The sequence below is a fragment of the Zalophus californianus genome, chromosome 6, assembly GCF_009762305.2.
Source record: "Zalophus californianus isolate mZalCal1 chromosome 6, mZalCal1.pri.v2, whole genome shotgun sequence".
Lineage (NCBI taxonomy): Eukaryota > Metazoa > Chordata > Mammalia > Carnivora > Otariidae > Zalophus > Zalophus californianus.
This window is the reverse complement of record NC_045600.1, coordinates 48,640,059-48,657,373: the sequence shown is the minus strand read 5'-3', so window position 1 is coordinate 48,657,373 and position 17,315 is coordinate 48,640,059. Positions and strand designations below refer to the sequence as shown.

General features: G+C 42.4%; 3 protein-coding genes across 5 annotated transcripts; 2 read left to right on the top strand and 1 right to left on the bottom strand.

Annotated features, from left to right (window-relative positions):
* Positions 1–828: 828 nt before the first annotated feature.
* Positions 829–11,998, top strand: LRR1 (leucine rich repeat protein 1). Of its 3 annotated transcripts, none has more exons than XM_027568984.2 (4): positions 829–1,343; positions 5,149–5,247; positions 6,482–7,203; positions 10,288–11,998. In XM_027568984.2, the coding sequence occupies exons 1-4, from the start codon at positions 1,131–1,133 to the stop codon at positions 10,526–10,528; spliced, it is 1,275 nt and encodes a 424-aa protein (XP_027424785.2). In that variant the 5' UTR covers positions 829–1,130; the 3' UTR covers positions 10,529–11,998. The 3 variants fall into 3 exon arrangements, with proteins under 3 accessions (XP_027424785.2, XP_027424786.2, XP_035583772.1); XM_035727879.1 differs by having other exon boundaries at positions 1,208–1,703; XM_027568985.2 differs by lacking the exon at positions 6,482–7,203 and having other exon boundaries at positions 10,288–10,446.
* A 1,641-nt stretch (positions 11,999–13,639) lies between these two features.
* On the bottom strand, positions 13,640–14,931 carry RPL36AL (ribosomal protein L36a like). Its single transcript, XM_027568987.1, has 2 exons — positions 14,786–14,931; positions 13,640–14,054 (listed from the first exon to the last, which is right to left on the bottom strand). The coding sequence occupies exon 2, from the start codon at positions 14,035–14,037 to the stop codon at positions 13,717–13,719; it is 321 nt and encodes a 106-aa protein (XP_027424788.1). The 5' UTR covers positions 14,038–14,054; positions 14,786–14,931; the 3' UTR covers positions 13,640–13,716.
* A 7-nt stretch (positions 14,932–14,938) lies between these two features.
* Positions 14,939–17,018, top strand: MGAT2 (alpha-1,6-mannosyl-glycoprotein 2-beta-N-acetylglucosaminyltransferase). Its single transcript, XM_027568986.1, has one exon. It carries the CDS (start codon positions 15,474–15,476, stop codon positions 16,812–16,814), a length of 1,341 nt encoding a protein of 446 aa, XP_027424787.1. The 5' UTR covers positions 14,939–15,473; the 3' UTR covers positions 16,815–17,018.
* Positions 17,019–17,315: the final 297 nt, after the last annotated feature.

The following is a 17,315-nucleotide window of genomic DNA, read 5'->3' as shown; positions in this document are numbered from 1 at the left end:
GCAAGAATAATAAATAGGAAAAAAAAAGTAGCTCTTTATTAATCACTAATTTTTAAGAACCAATTACGTTTTTCAGAATTAGAATCAACAGAGAACACTTTAGGTTCAACATGTTGTAAACACAGATGCTCACTTAAGGATAAATCATTATATTGTCATAATTGAGTTGAAAATCGGTATTTCTGTAAATCATTTTACATTTGCGAAAGTACAGCTCAAACGAAATGAACGTTTAATAAAAGGCCGGGACTAGGGTAGGTGAGAGAGGCGCCGAGGGCAAATATTTAAGGAGACAAGACTACGTCCTTGAGAGCACCTCCCTCGCCCCACCTACGGCCTGGCCCTCCATTAATAAATGTAATAAGGAGTCCGAAGGGCATATGGGGTCTGGACGGTCTTTCCAAGTGTCAGATGCAGTTAAGCCAGTGACTCCATCCAACCTAGTAGCGGTTACAAAGTGGGCATTTGTTCGACAGAAATTGCCAAGTCAAATATTGTCCTATCAAATTCAGTTCTGACGTGACAGGTGTTGCCTCCGGAGGGGAGCCACCAAAACAAAACAAACACCAATCCATCAGCTCCGGGAAATGCCGCGCCCTGGCTGGCAATGGGCAACCCGTAAGTTCCGAAGCTATGTAGGTAAAGTTCCGAAGCTATGTAGGTAAAGAGACCTTCCCTTTAACAGAGGGGCACCCGCTTCCCTTTGGGAAACTCAACGACCCAACAGGCGCAGGAAACCCGTTAAGTGTCACCAGCGGAAACTAGAACTCCGCCCCAAACAATAACCACCTGCGCCGCCAGCCGCAAGGGTTCCTGGGAAAGGGCGTTGCGCCTTCGCCAGTCGCCGGTATCGGGAGGCGCGAGCCGAGTCCTCAGACGGCCTGTATCCGTGCTCCGTCGATGGGCAGCCACAGTGAGGACTCGACCCTGCAAGTGAAAGGGAAGGCCGTCGCCCCCGAAGACCCAAAGAGCCGCTGTTCTGACCCGAGTTGTTGTCACTCCGAGCAGGCAGGCAGATCCGGGGACAGCCCGCGCGCTCCAGGACCCCGGCGGCGGCGGCGGCGCGGCGCGGCGGGAAGGGGAAAGTTTCAAAGCCGAGCTGGGGACTTGCCTACCTTCGCTCGGGCGAAATGAAGCTGCACTGCGAGGTCGAGGTAGTCAGTCGACATTTGCCGGCTCTGGGAATGAGGAACCGGGGTAAGGGTGTCCGGGCGGTGTTGAGCCTCTGTCAGCAGACGCCCAGGAGTCAGCCTCGGGCTGGGGCTCGGGGCGATCGAGGCGGCCCGCACCCCACCTGCCTGCTCATCTCCACCCTGAAGGACAAGCGCGGGACCTGCTATGAGGTGCGTGGACCGAACCGGCCTTGCCTCGGGAGTTGGCCACGAGCTCTTCCCCTTCGGGTCTCGCTTGCTTGCCCGTTCCGGAGGCTGGAGCCTGTCCTGGGGGCGGATACCTGAGCCCCACCACCACTCCGAGTTCTGGGCGTCTCCCTGTGGACCCGAAAGGAAAGCTTTTGAAAAGGCACCTCCTTCTTATTTTTCTCTCCCATTTCTTTGGCTTTAAATTGACACCCTTTCTATTTAGTAGTAGATGGTAACCTTGCTCTTTTAAAGCCTCTGGAAACTCGGCCTGCGTGAAACTAAACTTTAAATGAAACAGCATTCCAGTTTGGGGGACCAGTAAAATCATTGCACTTTCGTTCAGTAAGTTTTTTTCTCCCACGGTATTTTCGCTAGCCTTTTTTTTTTAACGCTTTAAGTTCTGATGAGTAGTATCCAAGGTCGTTATCCAGATTAGTACAGTAGTAAATTTGTAAAGCTTTGTGTTGTTGCATCTTGATATTTTTATTAATGTTACCGGTTACTGCATCTCTCTCTCTTTTTCTTTTTTCTCCTTAAATGTTTAATTTCCTAAGACTTGATTTTCTAGGGCCAGGGCTTTTTCTCATTTGCATAGCAATAGAGTTAAACTCTCTAAAAACAGTTGAAAGTTGGAATAAAATTTTCAAAACACAAGTTTTATAAAATTCATTTTTCCTCATTTTACAAGGCACTATGTTATTTTGTCAAAATGACTGGAATACCCTTGTGTCTACTATAAATAAAGTTGAGGGGGCAACTCATCTCCCACCCTTGCATTGGACTCTTGTCTGGATTTTATACAGTTTCTGGGATTATTTCCCTCATAGTGTTGTACTCCACAGTGAATACTCTTATTCAGTATTCTGACGGAAGGGTTTATTACATCTCATTCAGAGACTCTTAGTAATTGATATAGAAGTTGAAAGTGTAAGTAATTTCTCCCTCTTCATGGAATCAACTCATACAATTTTTTACCTTGAAAAGACTTAAGTAATCACCCAACATTTTATAGGTTAGAAAACTGTAAGGTGACAGAAGCCAACTCATAACAAGAATTGTCTCCTCTTCACCATTGTCTTCCCCAAAACCTCTTTCATGCTCAGCTCAGGTATTGTCTATTTTTAAAGAGTCTGTAATGATCTCTTCCTTAAAACTTAAGGTGCACTAATAATTGTAGGTGGTAATCCTAACCAAAAGTTTATTGTGAACTGCGAGTTAAAGGTTTACTGTGTGCAAGATACAGTGCTAGATGCTGTGGGAGATAAACTTGATTTAGTCACTATCCTTCCAAGACTAGAAAGGAAGAAATAGAAACCAGTCCTTACAATACAAGGTGGGCTATGATAAATGCTATAATAAAGGTAGAAGTAGAATAGTATAGTATCAAAAAGCAAAGTGAATTTGATTACAGAGGCTTGAAAAAGTTGGGTTTTTTTTTTTAAGATTTTATTTATTTTTATTAGAGAGCACGAGCAGGGCAGACGGAGAGGGACAAGCAGTCTCCCTGCTGAGCAGGGGGCCCGATGCGGGACTCGATCCCAGGATCCTGGGATCATGACCAGAGCTGAAAGCAGACACTTAACCGACTAAGCCACCCAGGTACCCAAGAAAGGTTTTGTAGAAGAGATGGTGGCACAGGGCTTGGGACATAGTAGGTGCTCAGTAAACATTTGTGGGATGAATTAAAGTGGTGTTGGTCTTGGGTCCTGAAGACTAGGTATTAGTGCTAAGTGTGGAAGTACCTTGGGGATCTTTCTTACACCAACTTTTCCATTCCATGGTTCACCTACTGCCCATCTCACTGTGATTTCCAAATCTGTATCTTTAGCTAGTCCTCTCCCTTAATTTCCAACTTGAATCTCCTATCAATTGGAAATCTTCACTTAGATGTGTTGTAGCATTTCAAACTAAGATATCTAAAAATTAATTTTCTTTGCCTCCCCTAAATTTGGTTTTCTGATGGTGTTCTGCAACTCATTAAATAGTGCTCTGCTCTTGGGGTGCCTGGGTGGCACAGTTGGTTGAGCATATGCCTTTGGCTCAGGTCATGATCCCGGGGTCCTGGGATCAAGCCCTGAGTCAGGCTCCGAGGGGAGTCTGCTTCTCCCTCTCCCTCTGCCCCTCCCCACCTCGGTCCCTCTCTCAAATAGATAAATAAAATCTTAAAAAAAAAAAAGTGCTCTGTTCTATCCAGAAACCTTACAGCTTTTGCATTCCCATATCTAATAAAATATTGCATCCTTTCAATTCTACCTCCTAGGTATCTTTCAGATTTTCATACCTCCTTCCGTCCCAATGCAGTCTAAACTACCATTACCCCTTGCTTGGCTTGTCTCTTGAAAGATAATCCTATCTCCCCTCCCCCAAAGTTCATTCACACTGTTTTTTATTGTTTTTTTTTTTTAAGATTTTATTTATTTACTTGACAGAAGGAGGGAAGCAGGCACGCAGGGCTTGATCCCAGGACCCTGAGATCAAGACCCGAGCCAAAGGCAGACACCCAACCAACTAAGCCACCCAGGCGCCCCTTACACTGTGTTTAAAGGGAACTTAGCAAAAGGAAGATCTATTCCCAGGTTCAAGTCACTCAGTGGATATCATTTGCAGAAGAAAATCCAAAATTCTTTTTTTTTTAAAGATTTTATTTATTTATTTGAGAGAGAGTATGCAGGGGGGAGGGTCAGAGGGAGAAGCAGACTCCCTGCTGAGCAGGAAGCCCAATGCGGGACTCAGTCCAGGGAGTCCAGGATCATGACCTGAGCCAAAGGCAGTCACTCAACCAACTGAGCCACACAGGCGCCCCAAAATTCTTGACATGGTTTACAAAATCTTCCACCATTCAGCCTCTGCCTGTCCAGGTTCACTTGCCTCTTCACTGAATCCTTTAGCTATACTGAACTTTCAGCTCCTCACAGCTGCCGAACTCTCTTGCCTTCAAGGCTTTGCATACATTTTTCCTTATCGGTGTGCTATTCCCTCTCTTTCCCCAGTATCTTCACTTGCCCAACATCTCCTGATCCTTCAGTTCTCACCTTTAAGGTCACCTTGCTTTCCCTAGACCAGGTAAGATTCCTTTGCTATGTAAGGTCTTAGAGCAATCTGTACTTCCCTTATCTTAGTATTTGTTGCTTGTAATTACTTATTTAATAATTGTCTCTCATCAGACTGACAACTTTATAAACTTTATAAATGTAATTACCATGTTGGTTTTATTCACTACTATTGTTTCAAGCCCCCTGTCATAGTACCTGGTACAGAGTGGCTTCTTAGTAAATAGCTGTTGAAGCCTAAAGCCGAAGCAACATTTGTCATTAAAAGTTTTTGAGCACCTGTTATGTGTCGGTCACTGTTTTGGTTCTGTGGATACAGTAGTGAACAAAGGAAACAAGATTCCTGCTTTCATGGAGTTTATAATCTTGTGGGAGGTGTGTCCACTCGAGACTAACGGACTGAAGTTAAGAAGGCAAGTAACTACTATTGGCAGCTCCTACTACGGTCACATAGTTGGAATGGGAGAAGAGGAGCATTCTCCCAAACGGGATTCACAGGAAAGGGTTACTGGGCTGATAAAACAGTAATATCTACCAGAAGCTAGATAAGAAATGTAGCTACCCAAATGCTAAAAAAAAACCCAAAAAACCAATGAAATTAAAACTAAAACTTAAAACCACAAAACACCCAGACTTGATTAAAAGCCTGGCAAAGTGACTGGCACTTTCTAGTTGTAATAAATATTGTTGAATAACAATATCTGATTTGTCCTTTTTTTCTCATTGGTGTTAAACAGCTAAAGGAGAACATTGAGCAATTCTTCACCAAATTTATGGATGAGGGGAAAGCTACTGTTCGGTTAAAGGAGCCTCCTGTGGATATCTGTCTAAGTAAGGTATGGTATGAAAAACATTAATGGTTAGGTTGGTTGGCTGTATTTTCTTTATAGAAGAGGCTATTTGAGCGTCCTGATATCCCACTTAGCTGAAGAGGGATGGACACTTGGCAGATGTGTTTGAAGAAGCAATGGCAGCTTCTCTGGCATGCTGGCCCCTCTCTGAAAGTGCGGAGAGCCTAGTAAGGCTATGCAGGATGGGGAAGAAGGAGAATGACTTATTTCTGTGCTCCAGAGAGCCTTAGAGTGTTTTTAGAGGGGAACTTCATAAGGCCAGTGGCACAAGTCTACATTTTGCCAACATAATCAGGTTGCAAATCTAAATTTGGTGTAAAAAAAGATAAAATGCAATTAGGACAATTTTGGGATATCTTATTTATTATCATTTTAGAAAATACTTAAACCATTAAATTTCTTTTTTAAAGATTTATTTATTTTAGAGAGAGTGAGAGAGCACGAGCGGGAGGGGCAGAGAGAGAGGAAGAGAGAATCTCAGGCTCCAAGCTGAGTTCAAAGCCCCATGTGGGGCTTGATCTCGTGACCCTGAGATCACGACCTGAGCCAAAATCAAGAGTCGGATGCTTAACATACTTAAGCCACCCAGGCACCCCTAAAGATTTTATCTTTAAATAATCTCTACACCCAATGTGAGGCTCGAACCCACAACCCCAAGGTCAAGAGCTGCAGGCTTCACCAAATGAGCCAGCCAGGTGCCCCGTCTCAGTTCATCTTAAAGCCGTCTTTTTTTTTTAAGATTTTATTTATCTGTTTGACAGAGAGAGAGCACAAGTAGGGGGAGCGGCAGGCAGAGGGAGAAGCAGGCTCCCCGCCGAGCAGGGAGCCTGATGCGGGACTCGATCCCAGAACCCTGGGACCATGACCTGAGCCGAAGGCAGCAGCTTAAGAACTGAGCCACCCAGGTGCCCCAAACCCAAGTTTTAAGTGGAATCTTTTCATGCTTTCTCATCTTATTTTATACTCTTTTGGTTCCCCTTTGAATGGTTTTATTTAGAGTGTGTCTTTCAACATAATCTTTTTTCAAAAATTGTCTGTTTTTATATCTATTGAATTTTAGTCAAAATAAAATACTAAAAAATTATTTTTACAGCCATTTCAAGAAATGATTGCACCATTTTGCATGTATAACTTTACAGAATTTGTTATAGGATGCATTAGCATGCATGTATTATCTAAAATGGAATTTATAATTTATGACTTATTTTTATTTATTCAGGCCAATTCCAGCAGTTTAAAGAGTTTCCTTTCAGCTGTGAGACTGGCTCATAGAGGTTGTGATATTGAAGTACCACTTTCAACCTTCACACCAGTGAAGACTTCAGAATTTGAAAAATTTAAAACTAAAATGGTTATCACATCCAAAAAGGACTATCCTCTAAGCAAGAACTTCCCGTATTCTCTGGAACATCTTCAGACCTCTTATTGTGGGCTTGTCCGATTTGATACGCGTATGCTTTGCTTAAGAAACCTACGGAAATTAGACTTGAGTCACAACCATATAAAAAAGCTTCCTGCTACAGTTGGAGACCTCATCCATCTTCAAGAACTTAACCTGAATGACAATCACTTGGAGTCATTTAGTGTAGCCTTGTGTCAGTCTACACTCCAGACGTCACTTCGGAGTTTGGATCTCAGCAAGAACAAAATCAAGGCACTCCCTGTGCAGTTTTGCCAGCTCCGAGAACTTACAGATTTGAAACTTGATGATAATGAATTGATTCGATTTCCTTTCAAGATGGGACAGTTGACAAAACTGCGTTTTTTGTCAGCAGCTCGAAATAAGCTTCCCTTTTTGCCTAGTGAATTTAAAAATTTATCCCTTGAGTACTTGGATCTTTTTGGAAATACTTTTGAACAACCAGAAGTCCTTCCACTTATAATGCTTCAAACGCCATTAACTTTATTGGAATCCTCTGCACAAGCCGTATTATGTAATAGGTAAGACTTAATAGTCATAAAATGTGGTATCTTTGTTAGTTTCTAGTACTCTCATCATCCTCATTGTAATCGTCACAGTCTTTAACGTAGTTTACAATGCTGTGCACAAACTGACCCCTTGCTCCAGTGATCTTGGTGCTCCTTGCCTCTGCTTGGAATGCTTTTCTTCCAGAAGGTTCCATAGCTCACTTTCTTACTTCATCCAGTTCTCTTCCCCAGTGGCACCCAGAAAGGCCTTTTCTGACTCTGTTTAGTTTGATCCCCCACCCCCTTACATTGCTTGACTTTTTTGTCATAGGGTTTATTACCTGGCATTACATCTTTTTTAACAATTGTTTTTCTGTCAGTTTTCCCCACTAGAATGTAAGATCCATGAGGGCATGGACTTTGTCTTATTAGCCACTGTTTCCCCAGGGTCTAAAATGTGATATTCCCCTGTTCTTACCATATACTAGGCATCTACTTAATACTTGAATGAATGAATGAATGGCAATTGTTTCTCAAAGTGTGGTACCCTGACCAACAGTATCAGAATCACCTAGGAACTTGTTAGAGATGCAAGGTTTTCAACTCCACTACAGACCTATTGAATCAGAAATTCTGAGGGTGGTTCCAGCCCTCTGTGTTTTAATCAGTGCTTCCAGACAGTATTGATGCACTCTAAAGTTTGAGAACTACAGTCTGGCATAGCCGTCAAGTGTGGTCTTTGGAGTCAGACTTGAGTTTGATTCCTGGCTTCACCCCTTAGTATGGCTTTAGCAAGTTTTTTAACCTCTTTGATTCAGTTTTCTCATCTGTGAGATAGGAACAATAATACCCACGTAACATAATTGTGAAGATAAAGGAGCTAATGTAATGCCAAAGTTTTTGGCATATAGTAGGCCTCAATAGCTGTTGGTTCTCTTCCCCTTGTCTTTGAACACTAACTGCTTGGTTTCATGAGACACCAAACTCTAATTATTCATTTGGTTCATGCTTCTTTCATATAGGAGACTAAGATGTAGACCAAATTATTATCACGTGCCTATAAAATAATAGGAAGACTACATTTCAAAGACAGGATTGGGAAAAAGATCTAAAAAAAAAAACAAAACAAAACAGACATTATGGGCCTAGAAAAGTATACAGAATTTTGCATACAGCTTTATAATGCTAATGGACTCTGAAATCAATCCAATCCTCCCTCCTCACCATTTTTATTTAAGAGCTCTCAGTTTAAAGTGGTGATTCTCAAACTTTAGTTCACATTTGGAGTCACCTGAGCAGCTTTTAAAAATTCTGATGATTAGGGGCACGTGGCTGGCTCAGGACTGACATCCAACATAGAAAAGTGGAAAGAAAAAATAGGTAATCAAAATATAAGAGAAGGTAGAAAAATAATTTGTTAGTGCTGAATGATTTAGCATTGTAGTATTTACATTGTTTTTTAAACTTGACTTCTCCTGATATAGGTTCTTTTAATGTGACCTTAACTTTTACTAACGTATAATTTTGCATGTTTTCAGCCCACTTGTTATAAAAAGAATACAGATCCAAAGCTATGAGAAATTGCCCTAACTACTGGTTACAAAGTTATGGTCTATTAGAAAAATATGTGGGAATTTAAATTATGTTAAGATAGAAAATACAGTTTTTAACTGTTACCAGTTTCCTTAGGCTATAGCCAACAGCTGAAAGAGATTAACATAAACATGTGGTAGACACTTCCTAGCACAGTTGTTTTTTTTTAAAGATTTTATTTATTTGTCAGAGACAGAAAGCACACAAACGGGGAGCAGCAGGAAGAGGGAGAGGGGTAAGCAGCCTGCCCGCTGAGCAAGGAGCCCTATGTGGGACTCAAAGCCAGGACCCTGAGCCGAAGGCAGAAGCTTAACTAACTGAGCCACCCAGGCACCCCCCCAGCACAGTTTTTAAAAAAATTGTTATTTATACAAGCAACAAATTAGTACATGTGGAAAGAAAATGAATTGCAGACAAGGCTGGTCCCTAATCCCTTATGAAAAGGAAACTTATTTTTTATTTGACATGTATCTTCTCAGACTTGTTCTAAAAGGGCTGCTGAACCCCGGTTTAAATTATGAGTAGGTTTTATTTATTTGTTGAAAAAGATCTGAACACCTATTATGTGCCAGCCTGGGCTAGGGACTAGAGAACAAAGAATAGACTCTGGGAGACAAAGTGACTTGGGGCATGGTTGAGTTTGGGGGAAGGAGTTGGACAGTGGGCAGGCCAACCTCAAGAGACCATCTTACAGTGGCTCATAGATAAGGGTAAGAGTTTGACTTGATTTTAATTGCATTGGGCACCATTGGAAGTTTTAAGTAGGAGGGTGAGTGATTTAAGCAAGGTAAGATCAGCCTTACTTGCTCAGCTAGTAAAGTAAAACAAATACCCCAAACAATATGTGTTTTAAATCTGTTTCACAGGGCGCCTGGGTGGCTCGGTTCGTTAAGCGACTGCCTTTGGCTCAGGTCAGGATCGAGTCCCGCATCGGGCTCCCTGCTTGGTGAGGAGCCTCTAACCCTCCCACCTCTCATGTACTCTCTCTCTCTCTCTCTCATTCTCACTTTCTCAAAATAAATAAATTGTTAAGAAATAAATAAATAAATCTGTTTCACAGTTTAAAAGTCCCTTTTGCAACAGTGGATGCCTAGGAGAGTATTTGGATTTATTTACATAAATGTTTCTTCACAGATAGAAGTCAGTAATTTTCCCATTACCATTATGAGAATTGTATAACAAAACTGTACCTTTAAACGATCATGTTATACTGGTCATACAGTGTAGATCCATAATGGACTCTTTTCATTCTGTTCCATGGGTTTTGCTATTAAGTGACAGTGCTGAAAGATACTTTATGGAGTAGTATAGCTCCTCTTTGGTTTACAGTATGTCATATGGTGTTTTTAGTATATTTTCCCCATTCTTAACTGGAAGAGAGGACAATATACTGAGTCACTTAATAAGAGTAATCTTATTTTTCCATGGTTATAATTCAGTGTCCAGTAATTCATGACCTAATACATGAAGTTCTGAATCTAGTAACGTATTTAAAAATATTTTTTGAACTTTTTTTTTCAATAGGATTCCATATGGCTCTCATATCATTCCTTTTCATCTTTGCCAAGATTTGGATACTGCAAAAACCTGTGTTTGTGGAAGATTCTGTCTAAACTCTTTTATTCAGGGAACTACTACCATGAATCTACACTCTGTGGCTCACACTGTGGTCTTAGTAGATAATATGGGCGGTACTGAAGCACCTGTTATCTCTTACTTCTGTTCTCTAGCCTGTTATGTAAATTCTTGTGATTTGTTAAAGTAATAGGTGATACCACAAAAAGAAATTCCACTTAGTTTCAGATCAGTTTGGGTTTCATTTATGGTTTAACTGTGTCAAACTGGAGAAAGGGAAGCCTTTCGTATACTTCAGGGGAAGAAGGTGTTACTCTAACATTTTCAATCATTTGACCGTAAAACCTTAATTTCATTAAAACCTATTTAATTTTATTGTGAGGAAACTTTTATCAGTTTATTGCACTTGTGTTGATTTTAGCCTAGTGTTTCCAGAATGGGTTGTGGGATTATCTTTTAATGTTAAACAGATACTGATCCCTATCACTCCACTCATAGAATTTTCTTTTCAATTTTCTTCTTGAATTTCAGTTAAAGAAATTGAATTCCTGTATGTAGAAAATATATCCTGGAGGACTAAGTCTAAATTTTAGTGAAAACTTGTTTGGTATGAAACTACATAAGCATACCACTTTTTGTGTTTTTCAGGTATATTATTCTACATATGGAATTCTATATTCAAGCATAAAGTTGGAATTGCTTTGGGATAAACAGACTTCAGCTTTTATAAGTTTTATGTTACATCTTTGTTGTGATTTCTAAGTTTTTTAACTTTCAGAGTTAGAACAAGGTTTTAGGGTTGGGTAGGAGGTATAGAAATTTGCTTTGTACTGACTACATTCTGTATTTGAAGGTTGTTCTTTTTTGTTTATTATTTTAGTCACTTAATATTTTTATGTTTTTAATTTAAAAAGTGGTAATACACCAGCTATAGTATGATGAGGATTTGAACTAGGGCAAAGGAATGGAAAATGAAGCTGCTTGAAAGAATTGTGGAAAATGGAATCAGTAGAACTGCTCCATTCTGTTCATTCCTATGGTCCTTATTCAGATCAGCCTCTTTTTTAGATCATTGCAATAGCCTCATAACTGGTTTCTGGGAACAAAGGAGGTGAAAGAGTCAAAGTTACTGGAGAAAACCCTCTTAGCATATCATTGCTGTTTTGGGCCTGGAGTTACAGGTAGTCTGTGTGAGACTATTTCTTAAGGTTTAGGGTAACTAACTACTTCCTCTGTCCTAAAATATTTATTTGGAGCATTTTATTCTTTTTTGAAATTACAAGTATTCCTGAGTAAATACTGTTCTGTTAGAAGATTTTTATTAAAACTTTATGTATATGATCTCCAAAACATAGTTTCTTCTCAGAGTGGATTCTTTCGTCCAGAGTAATTCTTGGGTGACCTTAAATTTGTATTTCTTGTGGTCAGTTAAGTTCTTCCCTTAAAAGATTTCTAAATAATTTTTAGTTTTTCATTAAAAAAATCATACATAATGCAAAAATGACTTAAATAAAAAGAGCTGCCATTTAGCTGCATCTTTGTTCCAGGTGTTTTACATACAGTATTTTATTTTTTTTAAAGATTTTATTTATTTATTTGAGAGAGAGAGAATGAGAGATAGAGAGCATGAGAGGGAAGAGGGTCAGAGGGAGAAGCAGACTCCCCGCTGAGCAGGGAGCCCGATGCGGGACTCGATCCCGGGACTCCAGGATCATGACCTGAGCCGAAGGCAGTTGCCCAACCAACTGAGCCACCCAGGCGCCCTACAGTATTTTATTTTAATCCTCACAAATTACCCTAGGAGGTACCATGAACCCAGATCAGAGATTTTAAGCCCAGGTTTTATACGCCTTCTAAAGTTAATTCACTTTTACTCTTTAAAACCAAGAATTCTATAATTAAGTAAAACATCTTAGAATTGCTAAACTCAAAATGGTGAGGGATTACTGATAAATATTATGTAACTACATTAAAACATGGTTCTTTTAAAAATATATTGTGGCATATTTAACTTGTGTGTATCTGATTTTTACATGTTCTTGTAGAAAAAGTTTTTTTATTATTTTTTAAGATTTTATTTGAGAGACTGAGTGTGCACAAGGGGACAGAGGGGCAGAGGAAGGAGGAAACAGACTCCCCGCTGAGCAGGGAGTCAGAAACTGGCTAGATCCCAGGACCCTGGGATCATGACCTGAGCCAAAGACAGACGCTTACTGACAGTCACTCAGATGCCCCAAAAGTTACTTTTTTCATCAACAAATGCAGATGTATCTATGTTGGGACTAAGTGCTAACCAGCTGCTACTCCTACACCCTAGCCCTTTGCATTACTCATCTATAAGCCATCCCATGTAAATATCTAGGCCAACTTAAAAATTCTTGTACAAAATGCAATTTGTCTTCTCACAACCCATACCCTTTGTCACTTTTTCCTTTTGATACTCATGTTTTGCCTCCATGGGTTACAAGGCTCACTTCTTTGAGTTTCAGCCTTCCATTCTATTTTCAGTGGTAACTGTGTACTTTCTCAAACTTCCCAATAACCAAGAAGTTGTAACATTTGAGTATCTCCCAGAATAACTTCTAAAAGAATCAAAAAAGAGTTTATGCCATCATGGACTCACAGTTTTTTTTCACTAGCTTCAGAATGTCTTGCAGTTAGAAGTCAGTTCTAAACTTACATTCACCAGTCTAACACAGTGCTGTCCAAAAAAACTGATGCAAATATTCTGTATCTGTGTTGTCCAGTAGGTTAGCCAGTCAGCGTATGTGGCTGCTGAGCACTAAATGTAGTTAGTGTAACTGAGGAACTGCATTTCTTATTTAAATATCTGTATATGGCTAGTCCTCCCTACTGGACACTAATTTGCAAGTCAGCTCTTTTTATACCCCAACTTGGATACTCTGCCCCACTCAGTCTGCTGCTATACGCAGGCCTAATTTATCCTCATTTACTTTTTTCAAAATCTGATTGAGACCTTTCCCAGCAGCTCATCAATTGTGATTATGAATTCACCTAACACATACATTTGAAATTGACCAGAAAAAGTAAAGAAAGTATCAGTTTTTTCCCTGGTATGTGGTTTATATCCATAACCTAGTTTGTAAAGTTGGGAGGTGGAACTCCAGTCTTCTTTATATATAAATACAAAATTCCAATTTTGTGGAACTAAATTTAAGTAATAGTTTGAGGATAAACCTTAGTTCATTGACACATTTGCTATTTCCTTCATTTTGAATCACATTTAGCATGTCATTCTATTTAGATTTCTAAAAAAACACAAAATATTTGGGTAAAAATATCACTCTTTTCACACAGGTTTAATTTTCCTACAGCATCAACATTTTCTTCTCAAAAATAAAAGAAGAATCTCAAAGCTTAGAACTGGATCACTTGACCCTTTCTCTTCTTATCTCCTCCCAATTCAAAATGCTTGCATCTCTTAATGGCCAGCATCCTCTTGGACCTGCAGTTAGGTTCAACACATTCAAGCCTCAGCACAATCTTCTTTGTGGTTTTAGCCTTCTTCCGGAAAATTGGCTTTGTCTGCCCACCATAGCCACTCTGCTTCCGATCATAGCGTCTCTTTCCCTGGGCATAAAGGGAATCCTTGCCCTTCTTATACTGGGTCACTTTGTGAGGCTGATGCTTTCCACACTTCTTACAGAAAGTCCTTCGGGTTTTAGGAACGTTAACCATCTCTGCAGTAGCGCTGTCTGCACGATGAAAATGTAAAACATTTTAAGTTATAGTAACAGACTTCAAACATTTTTAATAAAGTGCTTTAGGAATATAAGTAAACATTACAACAATACATAAATCAGTAATGTATAAACCCCCCAAGTACTCCTTTTACGTATGAGTCAATACACCTAAAAGTGTACATCTTTTTGGAATGCTTAGAGCATTTATGGAATGAGACGAAAAATCAGCGAAAAGCAGTACAGGGGCGCCCAGCAGCCAGTTCCCCGTACAAAGTGGATTCCTTTGGAGCTTAATTTACTGTGGCTGTCCCAAGAATAAAAGCATAGTGGTGTTTATCTAATTTTCTTTCTCAGAGAGGACCAAAGCTGGAGTCTCCGACTCTTCCTCGCACCCTCTACCTCCATGTTCTAGCTCCTGGGTATAGCCCGGTTCAGTGCGTGATTTCACTCAGTAGCTATAGCTACGGCCCGCCTCCGTTCCTTCTCCGGGAACCGCAGCAGTCTGGTTTCACTTTTCCCCTCCGAAGCACCGGCACCCATCAGCAGCCCTGAAGGCTGACGTGTCCTTAGTGTCTCCCGGCCCACTAGCCGCCATTCGTGAGCCCCTTGCCGAGGCGAGAAGACAGTTAACTCTGCCAAGACAGCGGCTCTCACCCTCCAGTTCCTACAAGGGCCTGGCCCATCCCCAGATTCTGAGCACTAGAGGCTCCTGCTGAGACCGCTAAACTCCCGTCTTAGCTTACCTGGAAACCGCGTCCACGCTCCTCGCCTCGCTCTGCCCGCGCCTAACAGGAAAGGGAGGAAGAAGCGGAAGTAGGAACTGAGCGTGAGCGACAGTGGTACGAACCAATAGGCAGCAGGCAGCGGCGGCCTGTCGTCTCCGGACGCGCCCGGGAAGCTCCAACCAGCGGCCCAAGGGGCGGGCCGGAGGGGTGTGGGCCCAAGGGCCGCGGCGCTCCGCGGGCCAGTCGCGGGTTGTCAGAACGGTCGCTGCCGGAGTGGGGCGAGGCTACGTCGCTCGGTCTTGGCGGTCTGGGGCCCGCGTAAGGATGAGAGCGCAGAGGACGCAGGGCCGCTGGAGGCGCAGGTAACCAAGCTGGGGTGCGGTGGGGCCGCGGCGGGACTTCTTCCGGGACCCGTGCTGAATGGAAAGGACCGAGGCGACGCCGAGCCGCGGCTCCTAGCGGCGGGGCCGCTGCCCGAGCTGCAGCTGCCAGGCGAGGATGTGTGGAGCCCGGGCGGCGCGGGGGAACTGAGACCCTTCGGGCCCCTGGACCCCCGGGGTCCGGGATGAGTTAGCTGGGGCAGCCGCGGGGGCCAGTTCTGACTGCTACAGGCCAAGGCGACGGCCACCACCCGCCCGCCCCTTCTGTGCAGAAGCCGCTAGCTCCTTTTCGCGCCCGCCCGCCCGCGCTCCCTGCCCTGGAGACCATGAGGTTCCGCATCTATAAGCGGAAGGTGCTGATCCTGACGCTCGTGGTGGCCGCCTGCGGCTTCGTCCTCTGGAGCAGCAATGGGCGACAAAGGAAGAACGAGGCCCTCGCCCCGCCGCTGCTGGACGCCGAGCTCGCGCGAGGAGCGGGCGGCCGGGGCGGGGACCATTCTGCTGTGTCCGTGGGCATCCGCCGGGTCTCGAACGAGTCGGCGGCTCCTCTGGTCCCGGCGGCCCCGCAGCCCGAGGCGGACAACCTGACGCTGCGGTACAGGTCCCTGGTGTACCAGCTGAACTTTGACCAGACGCTGAGGAATGTAGATAAGGCCGGCTCCTGGGCCCCCCGAGAGCTGGTGCTGGTGGTCCAGGTGCATAACCGGCCGGATTACCTCAGACTGCTGCTGGACTCACTCCGAAAAGCCCAGGGCATTGACAACGTCCTCGTCATCTTTAGCCATGACTTCTGGTCGACAGAGATCAATCAGCTGATCGCTGGGGTGGAATTCTGTCCGGTTCTGCAGGTGTTCTTTCCTTTCAGCATTCAGTTGTACCCCAACGAGTTTCCAGGCAGCGACCCCAGAGATTGCCCCAGAGACCTGGAGAAGAATGCAGCTTTGAAGATGGGATGCATTAATGCTGAGTATCCCGACTCCTTTGGCCATTATAGAGAGGCCAAGTTCTCCCAAACCAAACACCATTGGTGGTGGAAGCTGCATTTTGTATGGGAAAGAGTCAAAGTTCTACGAGACTATGCTGGCCTCATACTTTTCCTGGAGGAGGATCACTACTTAGCCCCAGACTTTTACCATGTCTTCAGAAAGATGTGGAAGTTAAAGCAGGAAGAGTGTCCTGAGTGTGATGTTCTCTCCTTGGGGACCTATACGGCCATTCGCAGTTTCCATGGCATTGCTGACAAGGTAGATGTGAAAACTTGGAAATCCACAGAGCACAATATGGGTCTAGCCTTGACCCGAGATGCATATCAGAAGCTGATTGAGTGCACAGACACTTTCTGTACTTATGATGATTATAACTGGGACTGGACTCTTCAATATTTAACTGTATCTTGTCTTCCAAAATTCTGGAAAGTGCTGGTTCCTCAAGTTCCTAGGATATTTCATGCTGGAGACTGTGGTATGCACCACAAGAAAACCTGTAGACCATCCACCCAGAGTGCCCAAATTGAGTCACTCTTAAATAATAACAAACAGTACTTGTTTCCAGAAACTCTAATTATCAGTGAGAAGTTTGTGGCAGCCATTTCCCCACCTAGGAAAAATGGAGGGTGGGGAGATATTAGGGACCATGAACTCTGTAAAAGTTATAGAAGACTGCAGTGAAAAATCACAATTACAAAAGCAAAAGTCACAGTCTTCTATTTTTGATATTTGTCCAAACAGAATATACAGTTGACTAAAGGGGTTTAGGAACTGGTTTCTGCTTTAATACGGAAAAAAAAAAAATTCTTGTAAAAGGTGTCCAAATATAGGAATCTTTTCCTTCAATGTCTGATTAAAATTTAAACACAAGTTTTCATTTCGGGAGTTGGGTTTTAAAGTTCAATCTGTGTCTGCTAAAGGTAATCATTGTTAATTGGTAAAAGAAGAGGGGAAATTTTATTTAAATTGCATCTATTAATCTTTTTATCTGGAACTTTGTACACTTTTCCACTTTCAAAACTTATTTTAAGTACAGCAGACTTTATTTAAAACTGTCATAGCAGTAAAAAGTCTTACAATGGAATTGTTAGTATTAATCAAACAAGCCCAGTTTCACTCTTGACACGGTTACTAGGAAGGGATTGCTTCACTGGTTTTATAATTCAAAAGTTATGTTTGTTA